The 23,373-nt window shown below is 39.9% G+C and overlaps 1 protein-coding gene across 3 annotated transcripts in view; it reads left to right on the top strand.

The window, feature by feature from the left end:
- Positions 1 to 23,373, top strand: part of mppe1 (metallophosphoesterase 1) — a 145,003-nt gene that overhangs the window by 45,981 nt on the left and 75,649 nt on the right. For all 3 annotated transcript variants that reach the window (XR_014604427.1, XM_084102358.1, XM_084102357.1), the window contains exon 3: positions 23,213 to 23,316. Coding sequence is in view for 2 of the 3 variants with exons in the window: in XM_084102358.1 (XP_083958484.1) it covers positions 23,213 to 23,316 (104 nt within the window). In the remaining variant the exon portion in view is untranslated. The remainder of the gene's footprint in view (positions 1 to 23,212; positions 23,317 to 23,373) is intronic.

Below are 23,373 nucleotides of genomic sequence, written 5' to 3'. Positions count from 1 at the left end.
TAGAGAAAAATATATTGATTATCATATGTTACTTCAAATGTTTCCATTCGTTATGATGTTATGACATGAGATTGGAGTAAAAACATGAAGCCTAATGTTTGGTGCGTTTTGCTTTTCAAACGCACAGCTCGTTTTGAATATGAAACATTAAAACGCACAGCGCGCTCCAAAATATGAAACATTATGGTTACCATATTATACATATACGTTTGAGCAGATATCCACAAACACAGTATTTAACAGTAAACACGGGTCTAAATATTATAATATTCACCATATATCTAGCAACAGTTCAACTGCAATGTGAAGTTTATGCAACAATAACATTAACTAATATAATTAAGAATTTCTTACCTTACATCTTTCTTGTCTTCAAATCGCGTTCTTCTTCTGAGGTAAATCCAATGTAAGCTCACGCCGTGTCTTCCAAACTCGATGAAAAGCAGAGACTTATGAAGTTTGGTGCTTTGTGTTTGAGGTAAGGAGCGCGTTCTCGTTCCTTAACGTGGAGATTTGCATGTCAATCTCTTTTGCGCGTGTGGGCGTGGTCAAATTAAAACTAATGAGCAAGGGTTTGAGAAACTGGACATCTTGTTGGTTTTATACAAATTACTTAAACAGAGAATATTTGTTTTCAGTTTGAATCCGATCATTTAAAAGTACACACTTAAATGTTTATAAAGATATATGGCTCATAAATGTGTGACAAGTATTCGCTGAGTTTTGTTTCAGTTTATAGACGTGCTCAAGAAAAAAAAGTTCACCGAGACGGAGAGGCAGAAAGCACACCCTGTTTATTTTCTTTATTTTACAAAAGCACAATGTTTTGATTTGATTGTAAGTGGACACATACAAAAGTAGACATATCACAGATTCTTTTTTCATATTTCTTTTTTCTTTATGACCATAAATGACGGAGTAATTTAAGTCTATTGTGCTACAATGTGAAGAAAACTTAACTGGTTAACTGGACTAAGGGGCCAAGCCCAACCCCTGAAAAACAACCCCGCACCATAACCCCCCTCCACCAAACTTTACACTTGGCACAATGCAGTCAGGCAAGTACCGTTCTCCTGGTAACCGCTAAACCCAGACTCGTCCATCGGATTGCTAGACAAAGAAGCATGATTATTCACTCCAGAGAACACTTCTCAACTGCTCTAGTGTCAAGTCCTACTCTTGTTCAACTTCCAAAGGACACAAGGACAACTCAAATTTCCGACTCAATCACTTTTATTTTTCTTTTGGCTTTGTCAGTTGATTGGTCTGTTCAATGAATTAGGTTGTAAACCTTTAAAGACAGAGAACAAAAGTTACCATTTTAATTAAACGTTTTAGTTAAACATTTTTAATGAATTTTAAATTAGTTTAAACGTTTAATTAAACATTTTAAATGGATTTTATGATGAATTACCCACTTAAGTCTTTTACATGGAATAAATAACCCATTTAACAAAAAATCAATGAAGTCAATGCTACAATGTGTTCCTTAACCAATCTACACAGCAGTTAAACATAGCTCAAACATATTAAGCAGCATTTCAAACACTATGAAAGTAAATAAAACATTTCACCGACCATTGGCGTCTTTGGACTGAACCTACAAGTGAACTTGGAGTGTCTTCTCTGTGAAGTTTGTTTGTCTGAATGACATGTCTTCACAGGTGCTCCAAATCAGTGACAATAACTGATCAGGTGACAAGCAGCCGGTTTGCTGCTACTGGTGCATTCTGGGAAGTGTAGTTCTTTGAGACTCATTTCTGAGATTCAGCTCAACTCCTCCCACTTGAGCTCCTGGTTTTTTCAAAACCAGAGAGGTCACACAAGCCTTTCACACCTCTGCTTGTTCTTCAGTGGGAAGTAGAATGACAAGGCGTCTGACATCTCTATGAAGAATTGTGGCTGAGATTTTGGTTTGGAGTCTCTTAGTTCTTTCTCCGTTAGCTCTTGTGGGCCCTTCTTTGCCGTTTGCCTTTGTGATGTGAACAGGATAGCTGGGAAAAGTCTTCACAAGCACATCTCTTACGATGCCTTTGCTGTCAGCATTGACACCGACCACTCTAGCCAGCTTGTACTGTCCTCTCAGGGCGTTTTGATCAGCCAACCAGACCACATCTCCAACAGCAACATTTCACTCTTTGGTGTGCCATTTGTTTCTTATAAACAGATTAGGTCTAGGGATGCACCGATCCGATACTCAGTATCGGTATCGGCTCCGATACTGCCATTTTTGCCGGATCGGGTATCGGTCAGACAAGGCCGATCCAAATCCGATATTGTGCGTATACTATTCAGTGTTATTGTTAAGCCCCACAAAAGGCACACAAACATTATAAAGCACCATACGTTTTCGTGCACAATATTATAAGTGTTCTGAAGCCATTATATAGTATAATGTGAGATATAAATTAATATTTAAGTCGTTAAATTCAAGCTCACGTAAACGTTTCCCTCAGCTGCGCTGTCAGTCATTCTCCATTCCATAGAAAGCGCGTCACGTTCGGTTACGACAGTTAACACGATGAAACTCTCTCCAAGATGATTCAATGTTACTATTATTATACTTGATCTGTAGATAAAGGTCTATGGTTTCGCATAAAACAACTTTATCTTGCTGGACTTTATTGCTGTACCTTAATCATGTTACTTTCTACCGGGTGTCTGTTAGATCACAACACTGGAGTAAAGTCAGGTACTATTTGTTCTTCACGTGCACAGTAACTGAAATTTAAAACTGTTAAAAGAAAATGCTGAATAGACTATTGCATAGATAGATATTTATAATACACTATGCATCAATATGTATTTTCTTTGTGCTTTAAACTTTTCAATGCGGACTCGACGCGCTGCGCGCTGTGACTCATGTTGCTTCAAGCGCATCATTCTGCGCTCGGGATCCGCATAAGCGCTTTGTGCCGCACTGTATTGGAGCCTTTCATATCATAATACAGTGACGCAATGAAACATTATCAATAGCCGTTCTTGTTCTGTCCTATCTATTATGTTGCTACCTCATTAAACAGCTGTGCTATACATTTAAAAAATGTCTAAATTTTATAGTAGGATATAAAATAATTGCTATTTTTGATTTTTATCTTGTTTTTCATGAATGTATTTTACAACAATACAAAGAGCAATGTGTAAAGTTTTACCAGATTTAGTGTTACACTTATTGTCTCTAATTTGTTCCCCACTAAACATTTTTTTTCACAAAATGTTCAGATTTTATACAATTATTGTGTACTCGTGATTTTTCTAGACTAAATTTTACTGCTGAATTATCCACTAATCTAGTTTATAATAGCATTTATGTCAGATTATGATCATATATTTTTTGTTGTTGTTTTACTTTTTTTCAGTTCTTATTATCAGTTCAACACAGAGTTATAGAAATTCTACTTGATTAAAAAAAAAACTGCGCTGGTATCGGTACGGATCGGTATCGGCCGATACTCAGAATTTTTGGGATTGGATCGGATCGGTTCTGAAAAAATGGTATCGTTGCATCCCTAATTAGGTCCAGCCAATTGGCTCCACTTCTTCCAGAAATTGCTTACCTCTGCTTGAATATGTTTAAGTCTTTTGTAAGGGTAGCCATCAAACTGGAAATCTCCAGGGAAATCTCCCTTTCGATTGGCATGTCCTAAAAGCAGAGAATTTGGGGTGATGTACTCTACACAGTCTTCTCTGCTTTGAGTTCTTGCATCGATGGGTCTCTCATTTGCAAGGTTGGCTGCCATGAAGAGAAAAGTTTGGAATTCTCCCCATGTGAAAACACCATCTCCACCAAAGTTGCTCAATGCCCGCTTCACTTCTTTGACAGCTGCCTCTGCTGCACCATTCCTATGGGGAGAGTCTGCAGGGTGGATCTTCCATGACCATTCTGTACCATGCTTGGCAGCTGTGTCTTCAAGTTCAGACTTGTTTAGTCGGTTAAGGAATTTGTGAAGCCTCTCCAGTGCAGGTTCGGCTCCCACAAAATTAGTGCCAGGGTCTGACCAGAGTTTCCTAGGGTGTCCTCTCAGTGAAGTGAACCTTTGATAGGCTAGCAGGAATCCTTCAGATGACATGTCACTCACCACTTCAGTGTGTATGGCTCTGGAAGCCATGCAGCAGAAGACTATTCCCCATACTCTGAGTCTAGTTCTCTTCTTGACCTCATCTTTCACTTCATAAGGGCTGAACAGGTCCATAGTGGTGAATTCAAAAGGGTGCAGCTGGGCCTGTTCGCTCTAGGGCAGGTCAGCCATGATTTGTTGACACCGTTTTGCCTTGTTTTTCCTGCAGACCACACAGCTGTCAACCATTTCCTTGGCAAGTCTACGGCCTTTTATTACCCAGGCTTTCTTCCTCATCCGGAGAAGGGTTCCTGCCACTCCCTCATGGTTTGCTTTGTGGGATTCCTGTGCAAGCAGTGTAGACACCTATGCTTCAAATGGTAAAACTGGCACTGCTGTCTTCTCTTCGTTGAACGTCTGAATTCTGCCTCCACAAACTAGCAATCCAGAGTTCACATCTTTGTATACTGCCAGTCTGCCAGAGTTGTGTCTGAAAAAACTGTACCTTTTTGAGCTGCGAGGAAGATGTCTTTGAGTGCATCTTCTCGTTCTTTGACAGTTAGCACAGCTTGCTTGGGTGATCTTATCTCCCACTTTGACTGTTTAGGGGCCCGGCACTTCCTCTTCAGCCTCTGCTTGGCAGCTAGACAAACCCAGGCAACGACTCTCACCAGTTTAGACAGGCTACTGGATCTTCTTACTTCCACAAGATCTTTAACCCAGCCAGTAGGCTTCCCTTTTAGAAGAAGAGTTGGGTTTTCCACAGGTATTCCCTCTTGAGTTTCAATCTTTGGACTTTCCTGAGTGCCTTGTTGGTCTTCTTTCTGCTGACTCCTTCTTGCTTGAGCTCTTGTTAATGCACCTGAGAATGCCTTCCTCTGGAGCTTGTTTACACTCTCCCTGGCATGAGCTGCTACCTCTCCAGCTGATCTTATAGGCCACTTCTCCACTGGCCACTTCAGGAACTCTGGTCCATTTTGCCATGTGGAATTCTCCTTCAAATCTTCAGGAGCTCTTGTTAAAATGCCAGCTATGTTTAGATCTCCACGGATCCACCACCAGTCTTGCACTAGTCCAGCCTTCTGGATTTCACCCACTCTATTTGCAAAGAAGGTTTTGTACCCATAACTGACTCTTTGAATGGCTCCCAAGACTGTTTGACTGTCGAGTAGATGGAACCATCTCTCGATCTTCATTCGAGCATGCGTTTCCACATACTTCCTGATCCTGGCTGCAAAGACAGCACCACAGATCTCAGCTTTTACAGCTTCTCCCTTCTGATCCAGGGGTGTCAGCTTGGCTTTTGATTCAACGAATCGAACTTCAGTGCCTTGACTTGTCTCCCATCTTAAGTACATCACAGCTCCATAGGATTTGTCACTTCCATCAGAGAATGTGATGCCCCAAGGTTTCCCTTCCCAGCCAGCTGGTGTGAGGCTCCTGTGGAATTTCACTTGTCCAAGCTGCACATATTCTTCAAAATGCTGTATGGCTTCTTCTCTGAGGCTTTCTGAGAGAGGTTGGTCCCAGGTTTCTTGGGTTAGTTTCCCACCCCCTCCCTCTTGGAATGCTTTTCTTACAAGAATTGCTCCTTTTTGTTTGGCAGGTGTTATTAAGCCAATTGTGTTGTACAGTCCAGCCACTTGACTTAAGAGAGCTCTCCTAGTCAGTGGCTTAGGTGTCTCAGTTCTCACCTCCTTGAGAAGATCTTTCCCAACTCTCATCTTCTTCTTCCTTTTGGAAAAGTTAACTGAGGTTAACATGTAGAGCTTGTCTTCATCCATTTGGTAGCCAATACCCAAGGCTTTGTTGTCTTCGTCCCTCATTTGATTTTGAAGAAACCTTTAAAAAAAACCTTTACCTTGTGTCTCTGTTAGATCCTCCGTCTCCATTCCTTGCCTCCCACTTTGCCCTGACCGGACCCATGGTTTAAGGAAGAAACCTCCAGCTTTCAAGATCTCTTCAACATTTGCTGTGATTTTGTCAAGTTTATTTAGGTCATTTTGGGAGGTTTAAGAGGTCATCCACATAACTGTCCTCTTCAATGACTCTGCGCTCATCCTCCAAGTGAAGAAAGTTGGGCAGGCGTGCTGTTTCCCTCATAGCCAACTGAGCAATGCAACCAGCAGGTCTGTCCCCAATGTTGACTCTGGTAATTGCATATTCACTTATCTCTTCATCTGGGCTGTCCCTCCAGAGGAACCTGTGAAGATGCATCTCACGCTCCTCCAGCCATACAGAGTTGTACATCTTTTTGATGTCTCCTAGAGATGCATACGTCCCTTCTCTGAACCTCAGCAGGACATAGGGCTGGGACGGTATGGATTTTTTCTTACCGCGGTTGAAAAGCAAGAAATTCCCGCGGTATAGCGGTAAACCGCTTTAAATCAACCCCCCCACCCCCCACCCCCCGCCGCCAAATCTGTACATCTCACAGCACCCGCACCCAGTTCTTGCGTCTAAATTAGTTGCTTAAATAAACAAAATAATCCTACAATAGTAGACATAAGCCCTTTAAATACAAATAAATAGCCATGTTTTATAAAAATGTTCACAAAACTAAATGAAAATGTTGTATGTAAGATAACGTTAATTAAGTTGTAGGTTACGTTTCTAATGTCACAGGTAGCCTAATAATCTCAAGGTTTACTGCTTACACGATTCTTTTGTAGTTTGGTGTACTAAAGTGTTGTTCTAAAATAAACATTCACAAGTGTACCTTATTACTTCTTCTCACTGCTGATTCCTGATGGTTTAGAGGACGAGTCGCCCGCTGTCGTTTCAAAAAATAGTATACGGCGAGCGCGTCAAGCATAAAATGCCGCCTCGTCCACTTGGGGAGGCGCGCGCGCAGTCAGAGAAGAAGAGATAAAAGCCCACCCACACTGACAACTGATTGGTTGACTTACTGAAACGGGCCAATCAGGATGCTCTCTCTCGCTCCCTCTCCCTCTCTGCCGTGCACGCGCTACACGGTTTGGAACACAGTCTCTGTCTCGCATGCGCACTCTTGCTCGCTCGCTCTAGATTCCGGGAGATTTTAACTAATTTGCGGGCATCATGGAGCCGCTATTAATATGCGGGAGACTCCCGGAACTTCTGGGAGACTTGGGATGTCTGTAGGTACTCTCGCATATAGGCCTAATAGTCAATACGAATGGAATGTTATTATGTGTCATGGAACATTGCGCTCCCCAACTCGCGAAAGGTCGGATGTGCTCCATCTTTTGATGGATTCAAGGTTTTCTAAACAAAACTTATGTAAGACACAATGTCATTAGACACAATCCATGTCATTAGAATCAATGTAATTAGACACAACGTGCACACATGTGCAGGCCAATGCTTTTTTTTTTTTTTTTTTTTTTGGTGATGACGGTGACGAGCTCAGACCCGCAGTAGGCATCATGTGACCACGGTATTGCGGTAATGCGGTAACCGCCCCAGACCTAGCAGGACAGCTCTGATAGGGTTGAGAACGTCTGGTCCCTTCAGAAGAAGATCATTCATGCTCACGCCTTTGTATTTCTGGCTACTATTCCATACAATACGAATTGGTGTTGTCACCGAATGAGGGTTTGGCGCCACCAGGTGGCTTACGTACCACACTGGTCCATTCCACTCATCCATGATTTTGTTGGTGAGTTTTATGGCTGCGCCTCGTTCGACCATCTCATGGATCTGGGTAGCATATGCGATTTTCCAGTCTGGCTCTCTGCTTAGTTGCTTTTCCATCCTTAAGAAACAAGCCTGGACTGCACCTTTGTTGTATGGGAGAGAGACTGGATCTACCGTCCAAGGATACTTTGCATCCCTATGTGGAGCTGGTGTGTGAGCATCCCCCTTTTTGTAGGTGAGGCCTCCTTTAATGATCTCCAGTTCCCTCTCCTCTGCCAGGGTCATTTCTTTTCCTCCTGGTGGACAGTTTCCACATCGGCATCCTCCACATCTTGGCTCACATGCAGCTCAGATGCTGTCCCAGTGCCACCACTCAAGGAACTCACGGTTACTGGCAGCTGTAAATTTGGTCTGAGCCACATCCTCCTGCTGTAGCTGAGCTGTGTCAGTTGTTGGACTTGTGATTTCTTGATATTTGACAGCTGCTGTCCTCATGGAGCGAGCGAAGTGTGTTTTGGACTCATATGCTGCAACCTCCACTTCTTCAAATAAGTCGGGATGTGCTCCACCCACTGTCTTCCCCAATGGACCCTCCCACAAGACGAGGTCTCTGATGATTTTTACCCTCTGGGGAGCGAGTCTTCCCTCTCAGTGGCTAATGAGAAATTCAAACTCTTCTGGCCTTTCCAATTCTTTAAGTTTGACTTCTGGGAAGAATTTTCTCAACTTCTCAGGTTCAATAACTTGATGCACTCTGGCGATTTCATCCAAGCCGTAGCAGACCATTTCATGAGCTCTCTCTGTTCCTTTAGGTGTCTTGACTCTGACTTTGAGGAGATGCCTTTGTGTGTTCACTTCCATGGCCATACCACCAACCCCATGCACAACTAAAATTATCTTCTCATGTCTTAACCTCAGTCTTTCAGCAGCCTTATGTGTAATGTAATTTGTAGCTGAAGCAAGGTCAATTAAAGTCCCAATCTTCTGCCCTGCGTTTTCAGTGACTTGCATCAACATCATCATGACAGGAAGTTCAGAGAGCCCATTCCTCTGCAGTAGCTCAGACTGGCCTGAAGCATCGAGTGTCACTGCGGTTTTGTTGGTGTTGGTGAAAGCCTTTCTGCATCTATCTGCCATTTCTGGGGAAAGTTCAGACAAGATCTCCTCTTGTTCCTCCGTTAGTTTGCTTTCACCTTTGCCGTCTTTTCCACGTTTTCTCTCTTCCCCTCTTTTGACTTCTCCTTTTGGGCAGAGGAAAAAATGGTGGTCTGGGGCACCACCTTCCCTTTTACAGTCTTTATTCCTGCATAGGAAAGTGTCTCTGCAGTATCCATCTTCATCATGGCATCCGAGACATTTTCTGCATGCTCCCAGCTTTCTCAAAACAGCTTTTTTTTCCAGGTAGCTTAAGTCTTTTGAACTTTCTACAGAAGAATATTTTGTTGTTGTGCCCACTATCACCACAGACACCACATACCTCATCAAGCTCTTCTTTCTTTGTGGTTTTTGTTGAGGAAATCTTTCGATCATACTTCTTGTCTGAACGATCTGATTTCTCCACCTTCTCCACAGTTCTGAGCTGTTCGAGTCTCTCTAGTATAGGTCAACCATGAACATCACCCAGTCTCTTTTAATAAAGTCAGGCAACTTGCTTTCAATGGTTTTAATTACCAGTGGGTTCTTTATGGCTCCAGAGTTTCCTAACTCTGTAAGATCTGCTAGGGCGTTCTCTACTGACTGTATGAGGTCAATGACCTTTCTTGGCTGGTTCCCTTTCACATGTGGCATCTTCTCCAGCTTTTTAAGGATTTCCACTGTGATGGTTGACTTGTTGCCATATCTGTTTTCCAGGACTCTGAACATGTCATTGGCAGTGGTGTAGGTTGAAAGTCTGAGGTCTTTTGAGATTTTGTCATCCACACTCCCCAAGAGTTGAATTTTCTTAACTTCAATTGATCTGGATGGCTCACCCTGCTTTTGCAGGCTTTCCCAGTCTTTCCTCCATCTGTGATATTCTCTCTTGCTTCCATTGAAGATAGGCAGAGAGGTTGGCTTGATTCTCACTATTGGAGTGGATGTTGCGGGTAGGGGTAGTAGTTTCACTCCTGTGCCTTGCTCGTTGATCGTCCCTGCAGTGGCAAATTCGGCTTTCCTTAACTCAAGCCTGTAGTAGGATGCTCTTACGTCCTTGACTCTTCCATCTAATTCGTCCTTTAATTCTACAGGGATCCATCTTTCCCATGTTGACATTGCTGAGCTGGCCTCTTTTATTCTCTTTTCCAAGAGAGTGAGGTGCACTTCATAGCCCTCTAAATTGGCACTTTCCACAGGTACATCAGCCGCTTTATCATTGGCTTTTTCTGCTTCCAGGATTGCCACAAGAAGTTCACTCCTTCCATACCTTGGCCACAGGTTTGTTTGGACAATGTCCCTTATCTCCACCAACTTTGTTTCACCTTCATTTACAGATTTATCAATGTCGGCCTCTTGCTGTTCATCAAGACCTGCTTCCTTATCTTCAGTCTTAACCCTCTGGGGTCTGAGCAGTTTTCTGGGCCCTGGAGGTGTTCTGACATGCTCTGACATTTGTGCTTTTTTCAGTTATTTATAAACATGATAATGGCAAAGGTGTAAATTCACTCTATATAGCACAAACAGGGCTACCATAATATGTGATCAACATGCATGTATATGTTTGAATTTTTAAGAGAATAATTCTTGTGAAAATCATCCTGCCTAATTGTTCACACACAGTTTAAATCAATGTATTGTTTTATAAGACAGGTTTTGCTTGGAAAGCCAATATGCGAGGGGGGCGTGAACGAGGAGTGGTTTACACCTGAGAATACAATGTCCCACCCACTCTGCATAATGAGCCATTCATTCAGGTGTGACACTGACTGAGCCACAATGCAAGGACAAAATATATATTTAGAAGAAGACTTATATTGACCATTTAAGATTTTGCTTACATCTATCTTGTAAATATGTTTTGCTATTTTATTAAAAAGGTTACAATTACAACAATAATTACAATTTCAACAATATTTCAAGTGTACTCTTTCTTTGTAAAAAAATGATTATAGGCCTACATTTGATCATATGTAGGTATTCATTAGTTTGAATATAGCCAACATTGGAACATCTAACATCTTAGTTTGACTTTATTTTTGACAAAAATAGTATTTTATATATATATATATATATATATATATATATATATATATATATATATATATATATATATAGAACATATGAGCAGAAATTGCTAAACAAAAGCTTATTTGATGTGGCAGTATATTCTACAGTAAACTGTACCCAAATCTAGTCAACAAAATGTTGTCTTTCATATTTCGCCTGACTGTAACGTTGTTTTTATGAAATATTAGGGCATATAAATGTTAATTTGCAGTTTAATACGTTGCTTATACAAATAGCCTACATTTTATTTCAACATATTTCAGTCGATTTTTACTCATCTCAGTATAGCAATACAGTTTGCTAAAACATCATCATTCATTCACACACGCGATTTAAATTTTTGCGTCTTTTTGCGAGCTGTGGTAAACAGCGCGCATCTGCCATTCATTCATCACAAACAGAAACCCGATTCACTTGAGAAGGAAAAAAAACTTACTACAGTATTCCTCAGCTCAGTCGGATCCTTGCTCCTCGAAATTCCCGCACTTCTGAGGGACATTTTCCATTATTATTATTCCTCACAGCGCTGCGAGACGGTGTAAACAAGTAATGATCTGAATAAACTTGTGTTTTCTCGAGCTGATATGGGGGCGTTCACAGGTTTGCGTGGATTGCCTCAGACATTTGCGTTTGAATAGCGCGCGCTCACCGGGGCGTGGTCACATTATTTTTGAATGAGCTCTAATGAGCTCGACTGGAATCGCTCTCTTTTAATACAGATTTCACAAGATGAGAATATTTGTTTTTTATATGAATTGCTTCATTTAAAAGAAGAGAATTCAAGCTTCATGCCTGTGCGTCTGTATGCCTGTTTGACTGAGTATTCGCTGAGTTATACAGTTCATTATCGGACGCGTTTCAGAATGGACTTCACTGACAGAGAGAAGGCAGAACTCGCATCATGTTTATTTTTCTTTATTTGGCAAAAAGCACAACACTTTGTTTTTATTGTGACTATACACAAAAATAATACACATTTAACAGAATCGATTGATGTATGAAACTTGTTTGTAATATCAAAGTCAACTGAGCAAAATTAATTTCTTTTTAACTGATAAGAAAAAAAGCGAGCTGGTATCGCCGGCGATACCGCCGACCCCAGGGGGTTAATGTCAGCCTCCAGTCCAATCCTGTAGTCATCATTGGCATCAAGCATCTTTCTGAAACAGACTGAAAGCTTAGTGAATTCTTCCCTTAACTCAACTTGAAGCATGCTGCTTGCTCCTCTTGAAATGAAGTTGGCTTGTCTGGTGAAGCTGCTTTTTGCAGTGGTCCTCTCCTTCTTGAGCTGCTGGACCGACTTCCCCAGGACATCTTCCGCCATCTTGACTTCCTCTGCGTCAACAGCTTATTTCTGGATCTGAAGCCGTTTATCCTCAGGGACAGGCCGCTCCGCGTGGTTTACAACTGTCAAGTCCTACTCTTGTTCAACTTCCAAAGGACACAAGGACAGCTCAAATGTCCGACTCAATCACTTTTATTTTTCTTTTGGCTTTGTCAGTTGATTGGTCTGTTCAATGAATTAGGGTGTAAACCTTTAAAGACAGAGAACAAAAGTTACCATTTTAATTAAACATTTTAGTGAAACATTTTTAATGAATTTTAAATGTTTAAACATTTAATTAAATATTTTAAATGAATTTTATGATGAATTACCCACTTAAGTCTTTTACATGGAATAAAGAATAGTGATGTGACATTCGGCACTGAGGCTTCGAAGCTTGTATCAAAAAAACAAAACATCACACACTGAAGCAGTGTATCGGAGCTTGATTCGTTTTGCCATAACCACGTGATCTGTGACGTCCGAAGCTTCGTTTCCACACACAGTCACGTGACTGCTTCGTATTCAGATTCAAAAATAGCGCGAACCCCTTGAGCAGGTTTTGAGTGTCATGCCCTTCGGCAGTAGAAAATAAAAAAAGAAATAGACTTAGCCCTCACACTGTTGAACAAGTCCTGTTCCTTAATAAAAAAACTTGAATTTATTAAATTACCCACAAAACAAAATGTCAGCTCCCCAGTTCACAGGCATTTCACCATTCCACAACAATTTTCTTTTATTTTGATTATATATGCCTACATGAGCCTTTCCTATAAACTCGTAGGATTAGGATTGAGGCTAAAGTTTATGTGAATAAGGCTGCATTTGTAGATCAAAGCAGATTCATAAGAATTAGTGAATTAGTCCCATTTATTATTATTTTTTTCATAAATTAATTCATACAGTTGTTTGTTCATTTATTGTATAAGAACTACATCAACACTAACACATGAATTATGAGGATTAATTGTATTTCTTTGTCGTTTACAGAGCACAAAGTGATTTATATATAAAAAAAATAAAAAAAACGGTCTTCTGGGACAGAAAGGCAGCTTTTCTACCTTTTGACCACAAGATGTCGTTAGTGTGCAACATGTTGAAAAGCTTCGAGTAATGAACCATTTTCCGATACAGTCGAGGGGGAAAGCCCCAGTGCTTCACAAAGCTTCATTTCGCCATCACTAATAAAGAACCCATTTAACAAAAAAATCAATGAAGTCAATGCTACAATGTGTTCCTTAACCAATCTACACAGCAGTTAAACATAGCTCAAACATATTAAGCAGCATTTCAAACACCATGAAAGTAAAAAAAAAACATTTCACCGACCATTGGCGTCTTTGGACTGAACCTACAAGTGAACTTGGAGTGTCTTCTCTGTGAAGTTTGTTTGTCTGAATGACTGAGGACCTCCATGTCTTCACAGGTGCTCCAAATCAGTGACAATAACTGATCAGGTGACAAGCAGCCGGTTTGCTTCCTAACTGGTGCATTCTGGAAAGTGCAGTTCTTTGAGACTCATTTCTGAGATTCAGCTCAACATGTAGAGTCCATTGGCGGCGCACTTTACACCACTGCATCCGACGCTTTGCATTGCACTGTGATGTAGGGCTTGGATGCAGCTGTTTGGCCATAGAAACCCATTCCATGAAGTTCTCTATGCACTGTTCTTGAGCTAATCTGGAGGCCACATGAAGTTTGGAGGTCTGTAGCTATTGACTGTAGTTGGCGACTTCTGCGCACTGTGCGCCCCAGCATGCGCTGACCCAGCACTGATTTTACGTGGCCTACCACTTCGTGGCTGAGTTGCTGTTGTTCCCAATTGCTTCCTATTTGTTATAATACCACTTACAGTTGACCGTGGAATATTTAGTAGCGAGGAAATTTAATGAATTGACTTATTGCATAGGTGGCAACCTATCACAGTACCACACTTGAATTCACTGAGCTCCTGAGAACGAGCAGTTCTTTCACAAATGTTTGTAGAAACAGTTTGCATGATTAGGTGCTTGATTTTATACAATTGTGGCCATGGGAGTGATTGGAACACTGGAATTCAACGATTTGGAGCTCTGGAGAAAACAGTGATGTCATCGTCCAGCTCAGTTCAGCTCTCATATCAATAATGTTGTTGAATATTAACCCTCTGAGGTCTGAGCTGTTTTCTGGGCCCTGGAGGTGTTCTGACATGCTCTGACATTTCTGGTTATTTCTGTTACTTGTGACATTTTCATGGCTAAAGTCTAATTACACTGTATTCAGCACAAACTCTGCTACAATAATATATCAACAGCATGTATGTAAAAGTTTGTAGTTTTGAGATAATGACATTTATGCGTGGTTTGTGAAAATACAAAAAAAAATTCTCACTGAAATAAGGCTATGAAACCCATACTGATTATTTCTTCACAAGACTTTTGAAAATTGTATCACGTAGCCTAGAATATTTGCTCTAAAACTATGTGAAAATCACCCTGATTGCTCATTCAGATAAGACAATATATTGCTTTAAAAATTTTACGACGTGTTTTGTGTGAAAAAGCCTTATGCGAGAGGTCATTAATATGTAAGCTTTTCTCACCTGAGAAAGACAAAGACCCTCCCCTAACGGCCGTATTAGGAGCTATCAGGCCCTGTCATTCTGAGCAACCTTGCACAATACTGTAAATGAGGAGATTTAAAAAAAGAATGGCTTTTAAATTGTTTGGATTTATTTACAACACAACATAGTGCAAAGATACACACAACAAATGCCAAAAAAGCACTTATTGAAAACAATGATCCAAAGACAGAGACCTTTGTGCCATTCCTAAAAACATTGTACATACCTTTCATTTCCAAGGTGTTTGATTTTCACTTTACCATGTTCATGTTCACTGAAGTCCTCAGTGGCATCTGGGCCCTGAAAAAAAAAAAGTGAACATACTGATATCAAGAGAAAGGCCTGCACGATTTTGGGAATAAATTTTAGATTTTTCTGGTTAAAATTGCTTTTCAAAATTCACAGAATACACACACACAAATGTTTCCAACAATATATAATATAATGAACAGTGAACACCAGGTTTGTTGTGCCTTGTAGGCATAAGCTATGCGCAGTGCTGGATAAAATATGATACATTCAAACGTGATCACGATCCAAAATATGATACATTCAAACGCGATCGCGCTGCAAAATATGATACATTCAAACGCGATCACGATCCAAAATATGATACATTCAAACGCGATCACGATCCAAAATATGATACATTCAAACGCGATCACGCTCAAATATAAAACATTATGGTTATCATATACATATCTACGTTTGAGCAGATATCCACAAACACAGTAACAGTAAACACGGGTCTAAATATTATAATATTCACCATATATCTAGCAACAGTTCAACTGCAATGTGAAATTTATGCAACAATAGCAAACTAATATGTAAGTATATAATTTCTTACCTTATCTTTCTTGTCTTCAAATCGGGTTCTTCTTCTTCTGATGTAAATCCAATGTAAGCTCAGGCACGTCTTTCAAACTCGACGAAAAGTGAAGTGAAGTGTTTTGTTGTTGAGGTAATGAGCGTGATCGCGTTCCATGTGGAGATTTGCATGTGAATATCTTTTGCGCGAGTGGGCGTGGTAAATTAAAAAAATAATTAGGAAGCGTTTGAGAAGCTGGACATCTTGTTGGTTTTATACAAATTACTTAAACAGAGAATATTTGTTTTCGTTTTGAATCCGATCATTTAAAAGTACACACTTAAATGTTTATAAAGGTGTATGGCTCATAAATGTGTGACAAGTATTCGCTGAGTTTTGTTTCAGTTTATAGACGTGCTCAAGAAAAAAAAGTTCACCGCGACGGAGAGGCAGAACGCACACCCTGTCTATTTTCTTTATTTTACAAAAGCACAATGTTTTGATTTGATTGTAAGTGGACACATACAAAAGTAGAAATATCACAGATTCTTTTTTTATATTTCTTTTTTCTGTATGACCATAAATGACGAAGAAATTTAAGTTTATAGTGCTACAATGTGGAGAAAATCCAGCAAAACGCGCCCGCGCGTTTGTCGACCTCAGAGGGTTAAATGTCCCCAACTAAGCAAGCCAAAAGCCCAATGCAACAGTGGCGAGGAACCAAAACTCCATCAGGTGACAGAATGGAGAAAAAAAAAAAAAACTTGGGAAAAACCAGCTCAGTCGGGGTGCCAGTTCTTCTCTGGCCAACGAACGAACAGTGTATGATTATGATTCAGGCAGCAATTACAGGTCAGAAGTCAGATTGGATAAGAACATTCAGAATATTTATCCAGTTCCATCTGGTTGAAGATTGGAGTCATCACGTCGGTATGGAGACGGGTTTGTTGAGGATTAGTGCCGATGGCTGTTGTGTCGGTGAGGCCTTCACAGGGGAGAGTCTAGTTGACACAATCTCTGCTGATACTTCAGGGATGGGTTGTGGTCGTGTCTAGGCGCAGGTCCACCATCTGATCTGGAAATGGCCTGGATTCGTCTGGCTGCAGTAAACCTCGGAATAAACAAAGACTAACATTAGCGTAGATGCCATTCTTCTTATGATGTAACGAGTACATCAGGTGTTATAGGAAGTGTTTAGGAATATGGTCATACTTTTCATTGAAAGCATGTGCCGTAATTTAGAGGTATTTTTAAGATGGAAGAATGCGGTTTTGCGTTACTTTGATGACTTATTCTAGAAGTTGCAGTCATTAGGGGCCCCAAGTACCGAAAATGCATTGGCACCTATTGTAATCGTTGGTCGTCTTCTTCTTCTTCTTCTTCTAATAATGATAATAATAATGATGATGATAATAATAATAATAATAATAATAATAATAATAATAATTATTATTATTATTATTATGGGCCAAGCACCGAAAGTGTGTAGGCACCTATTTGTAATCGTTGGCGTTCTTATTCTTCCGTTTCTTCTTCTTCCGCTTTATGAGTCTATGGCAGCCCATAGAACCGTTTGGTAAAAAGTTGTGAAATTTGGTACTCAGTCCCTCTCTAACTCAATCCCTCTAGCGCCACCAACTGTCCAAAGTTGCACTCGTTTATTTTTAGTTAAGTTTGAGGATACCTGCTGAGTTTCGGCACAGCTCCACCTACTGGACCAGAGGTACGAAAAATGGCTATTTTTGCTTATAACGGTTTGGCAAAAATCATAAAAAAAGTCTTGTTAGATTCGGGGTGGCCATTTTGAATTTTGTAGTAAAATGCTGTATTTTATGAATGCATTAGCACATTGTTACAACTTAAACTCAGTATGGGTCATCGGCACAATGCCCTGAAGGAGCTTGAGAAGTTTTCGAGCGAATATCTTTAAAACCGTTAGTCCGATCGAGATGAAACCACCGTTGGAAAATCAGAAACATGGGTCGTTGCCTACTATATGTTTATGACCAAATGTCAAAATTTTGATAGTAAGTGGCAAAAAAATGCAATCAAAGTCAGGTGTGGGTTTTTTTTGTGTTCATACAAGGGGTGTGCAATATTGACAAAAATGTCTTCATTTTTCAAAAATCTCTTTATTTTTTATTTTTTATTTTTTTATCATAACAAGTAACACAGAATGACAATCTATTACATGTCAGGGCGCAAGAAAATAATATTCCTTTTAAAAAGATTTACAGTCTTTACCGCTTCAAATATCAGAAATCAAATACATATACTGTTTTAACTCTTCCAGAAAAACGTTAAATAAAGCCTTACACTTACAATATTTACACTTGTGTACAATATATTTGGCAAGAAACAAAATGAGATTGAGTAAATAAAATAAAAAAAACACCTGATTGTTCTCTTTCACAATGTGTATAACCCTGAATAACATTTTCATATTTCAATGAGATTTCAAGAATTATAACACAAAAAATACTTAAAATATTTATCCACAAATTCTTAGTATACTCATATTAGGGCTGTGCGATTTGTGGAAAATGTCTAATTGCGATTTTTCTGACAGATGTTGTGATTGCAATGTGTTTTGTTTCAGTTTATAGACGTGCTCAAGAAAAAAAAAGTTCACCGAGACGGAGAGGCAGAAAGCACACCCTGTTTATTTTCTTTATTTTACAAAAGCACAAAGTTTTGTTTTGATTGTAAGTGGGCACATACAAAAGTAGACATCTCACAGATTCTTTTTTCATATTTCTTTTTTTCTGTATGACCATAAATGACGGAGTAATTTAAGTTTATTGTGCTACTATGTGAAGAAAATCCAGCAAAACGCGCTGGCGTGTTTTTGGAGTCATTGAGATGTTTTGACATGCCCTGACATTTGTGCTTTTTTCAGTTGCTTATAAACATATTAACCCTCTGGGGTCTGAGGTGTTTTTGGGGTCCTTGAGATGTTCTGACATGCCCTGACATTTGTGCTTTTTTCAGTTGCTTATAAACATATCAATGGCAAAGGTGTAATTACACTCTATTTAGCACAAACAGGACTACCATAATATGTGAGCCACATGTATGTACATGTTTTCATTTTTGAGAGAATAATGTTTATGCATGGTTATTGAAAAAACTAAAAATGAAAGTTTCTGAAATAAGGCTAACACAGACTAAACACATACTAAATATGTGTCCACAAGACTTTTGACTAATGGATGTTGTCACCTAGAGTTTTTGCTTCAAAATGATCTGAAAATCATCCTGCTTTGTAACCACCTTCACTCTATATGTAAAAGGCTACACAAAAGAAAGGGGTTCTACCTATTGAAAATTATCTGTTACAACAAGAATCTTCAGTATGAGGGAACCATCTGACTTACTTTATAGTGCTTAATTACACAGTGAAAATGAAAAACAATTATAAGCAGCTTGTTCCAATCTCAGATTGACCCAATAGCAGTATTCAAATATTACCCATTCGTTTAAATACCACTTAATTCCATAGACAACATTCCTTAGACCATCACATTAAAGCATGACTTATCTGTTAGAGTCCAAAGGTGCATGAAAGACATTTGACCAAGTCTCTTATGGAAATTGTGAGAGAAGTCTGAGTCCAAGCAACAGCACCAGAATAAATCCAATCCCAAATGGTGCATGGAAAAAAATATCCACTTTCATCCACAGTCCTTTCAGTCATTTTTATGTATCCACCTTTCTCATTCCTGCAAGTGTTTTCTACAGACTCCAAACAAAGAGCATATTAGTACTCATTCAATGTTTAGCAATATGTCAAAACATCACAAGTCAAGCATAAAATAAATTCACTTACAGTGAGGAAAATAAGTATTTGAACACCCTGCTATTTTGCAAGTTCTCCCACTTGGAAATCATGGAGGGGTCTGAAATTGTCATCGTAGGTGCATGTCCACTGTGAGAGACATAATCTAAAAAAAAAATCCAGAAATCACAATATATGATTTTTTAACTATTTATTTGTATGATACAGCTGCAAATAAGTATTTGAACACCTGTATATCAGCTAGAATTCTGACCCTCAAAGACCTGTTAGTCTGCCTTTAAAATATCCACCTCCACTCCATTTATTATCCTAAATTAGATGCACCTGTTTGAGGTCGTTAGCTGCATAAAGACACCTGTCCACCCCATACAATCAGTAAGAATCCAACTACTAACATGGCCAAGACCAAAGAGCTGTTCCAAAGACACTAGAGACAAAATTGTACACCTCCACAAGGCTGGAAAGGGCTACGGGGAAATTGCCAAGCAGCTTGGTGAAAAAAGGTCCACTGTTGGAGCAATCATTAGAAAATGGAAGAAGCTAAACATGACTGTCAATCTCCCTCGGACTGGGGCTCCATGCAAGATCTCACCTCGTGGGGTCTCAATGATCCTAAGAAAGGTGAGAAATCAGCCCAGAACTACACGGGAGGAGCTGGTCAATGACCTGAAAAGAGCTGGGACCACCGTTTCCAAGGTTACTGTTGGTAATACACTAAGACGTCATGGTTTGAAATCATGCATGGCACGGAAGGTTCCCCTGCTTAAACCAGCACATGTCAAGGCTCGTCTTAAGTTTGCCAATGACCATTTGGATGATCCAGAGGAGTCATGGGAGAAAGTCATGTGGTCAGATGAGACCAAAATAGAACTTTTTGGTCATAATTCCACTAAACGTGTTTGGAGGAAGAATGATGATGAGTACCATCCCAAGAACACCATCCCTACTGTGAAGCATGGGGGTGGTAGCATCATGCTTTGGGGGTGTTTTTCTGCACATGGGACAGGGCGACTGCACTGTATTAAGGAGATGATGACCGGGGCCATGTATTGCGAGATTTTGGGGAACAACCTCCTTCCCTCAGTTAGAGCATTGAAGATGGGTCGAGGCTGGGTCTTCCAACATGACAATGACCCGAAGCACACAGCCAGGATAACCAAGGAGTGGCTCTGTAAGAAGCATATCAAGGTTCTGGCGTGGCCTAGCCAGTCTCCAGACCTAAACCCAATAGAGAATCTTTGGAGGGAGCTCAAACTCCGTGTTTCTCAGCGACAGCCCAGAAACCTGACTGATCTAGAGAAGATCTGTGTGGAGGAGTGGGCCAAAATCCCTCCTGCAGTGTGTGCAAACCTGGTGAAAAACTACAGGAAATGTTTGACCTCTGTAATTGCAAACAAAGGCTACTGTATCAAATATTAACATTGATTTTCTCAGGTGTTCAAATACTTATTTGCAGCTGTATCATACAAATAAATAGTTAAAAAATCATACATTGTGATTTCTGGATTTTTTTTTTTTAGATTATGTCTCTCACAGTGGACATGCACCTACGATGACAATTTCAGACCCCTCCATGATTTCTAAGTGGGAGAACTTGCAAAATAGCAGGGTGTTCAAATACTTATTTTCCTCACTGTATGTACGCAGACGTGTAGTCTTTCTTTACAAATTGACCTAAACAAATGACTTTTCTGGCCTTAAAAATGTATAATACAAAATCATTTATCGCTTCCGAGTAGCCATGTGAACCGGAACTATTTTGACAATGTTTTATCTGTACAGAGGTAAAGGGAAGGAGAAGGGGGCCTTCACAGGGGAGAGACTAGTTGACACCTCAGGGCTGCGTTGTCGTCGTGTCCAGGTGCAGGTCCTTCATCAGATCTGGATACGGCCTGGATCCGGGGGACTGTGGTAAACCTCGGGATAAACAGAGAGACTAATATAAGCGTAGATGCCATTCTTCATATGATGTAACGAGTACATCAGGAATTATGGGGAGTGTTCCCGTTTCCTAACATTGAATTATAGAAGTTTATAATGTGTTATGTGTATGCTAGGTCAAAGAGATGTGTTTTTAGTCTAGATTTGAACTGACAGAGTGTGTCTGCTTCCTGGACAATGTTAGGAAGACTGTTCCAGAGTTTTGGTGCTAAATGGGAAAAGGATCTACCGCCAGCAGTCAATTTTGATATTATAGCTATTATCAACTGGCCGGAATTTTGAGATCACAATAGACGTGAAGGACTATAATGTACGACATAGGCTTCATGTTTTTACTCCAATCTCATTTCATAACGTACATTTTAGTCTGGCACCAGTTTAACTAGTAGCTACAATGTAAAGTTTATACAACAATAACATGCTTACTATTAGGAGTGGAAATGTCTTACAAATCTTCTCATCTTCAAATCGCGTTCTTCTAATTCTTCTGAGGTAAATCCAAGGTAAACAGCACAGCACAAACACAGTCTCGACGAAAAGCAGAGAAGTACGTTACTGTATTCTCTGATTCTTTGTTTTGAGGTAATGAGGGCATTTACAGGCCTGCATTTGCATGTCAATCGCTCGTGCGCACGTGGGTGTGGTCACATTAGAGTTAATTAGCTCGGACTGGAGAAACTGTCCTTGCTTTCATATGGATTACTTAAACAGAGAATATTTGTTTTTGATATGATTTACACCATTTAAAAATGGAGACTTCAAGCTTTATAAAGACATATGTTTCATGTCACAGTGACAAGCATTCGCTGAGTTACAGATCATTTTCTGTCGCGTTTCAGATTGAACTTCACATTGAGAGAGAAGCGAGAACACGCATCATGTTTATTTTCTTTATTTTACGAAAAACACAACATTTTGTTAGACACATCCGCTGACTGGGATTTATAAAAGGTATTTTGCACAGGTTCTGGCATATGCACGGTTTTATAAGTCAGAATATTTTTTGGTGTACGCCATTTTTGGCTTTCGGGCGCACTTGCACTTTTAGTAAGGATCCTACGCACAGTTTTATAGATGAGACTCCCGAGCTCACGAAATTCGCTGTTCATTTGCATAAAGTTGAAAATTTTGAACTTTTGTTGCGTGTCTCGCGTCGCTTGACACGCCTACATTCTGTCGCCAACTGTCGCTGGTGTTGCCGGAACCAAAATGACATTTAAAAGTTCTTAAAATGCCTTAAAATAGCTTGAATGTAACTCTACTCCATTGCCTCATTTAGTATATGTGGTTCTGTGAATATGAAAATTAGCCCGACCTCCACTCACTCGCACCAGCTCAGAGATCCACTCGTTGACTTGATTGGTTATAAGGTAGTTTGTGACATCAGAAACACCAGCAATTTCAAACCGCATTTTTGAGACTGTCAGTACTTGCATACATACTTACTTAAGGAGACAATACTTAGCAATGGTGTTGACTTATGCATTTGTACATGGTTTGTCTTAAAACATATTAAAAACACCACATAGACATATAAACAACATTAAAAGCTTGATTTTCACCACAGGGGGACTTTAAAGTCAGTTAGAAATTGTACAGTCAAGCACAAAAGGTAAACTTCTTATGTATAACTTTTCATATGTTTTTTAAATAATGCATGGCAGTTATCAGATCCCTTTTCAGGACTGAGACCTAATTTCAGAGGTCAAATACATAAAAATGTAGGAAAAAAGCATTAAAAAAATCACATCAAAAGCGTATCAGCTACCAATTTGTTGGTATCATAAATAAGAATAGTTTCAAATTAAAATTGACCACTGCCATCAGCTATTATGACTGTGCTGTGCTCTCCACTCAGGACTGGGATGATGATGTCAGACGTTTTAAATGGATCTTCCGTCATCCTAGTGACACAAAGCTTGTGGTTCTTATAGGAAATCATGACATCGGCTTCCATAACGAGTGAGTTTAAGGGTTACAATGTGGTTTTCACTCACCCATATTGTCTATTAGAGCTTC

The sequence above is a fragment of the Abramis brama genome (genome assembly GCF_963993115.1).
Source record: "Abramis brama genome assembly, chromosome: 24".
Classification (NCBI taxonomy): Eukaryota; Metazoa; Chordata; class Actinopteri; order Cypriniformes; family Leuciscidae; genus Abramis; species Abramis brama.
Note: the sequence above shows the minus strand (reverse complement) of the source record. Positions and strands in the feature narration are given on the sequence as shown.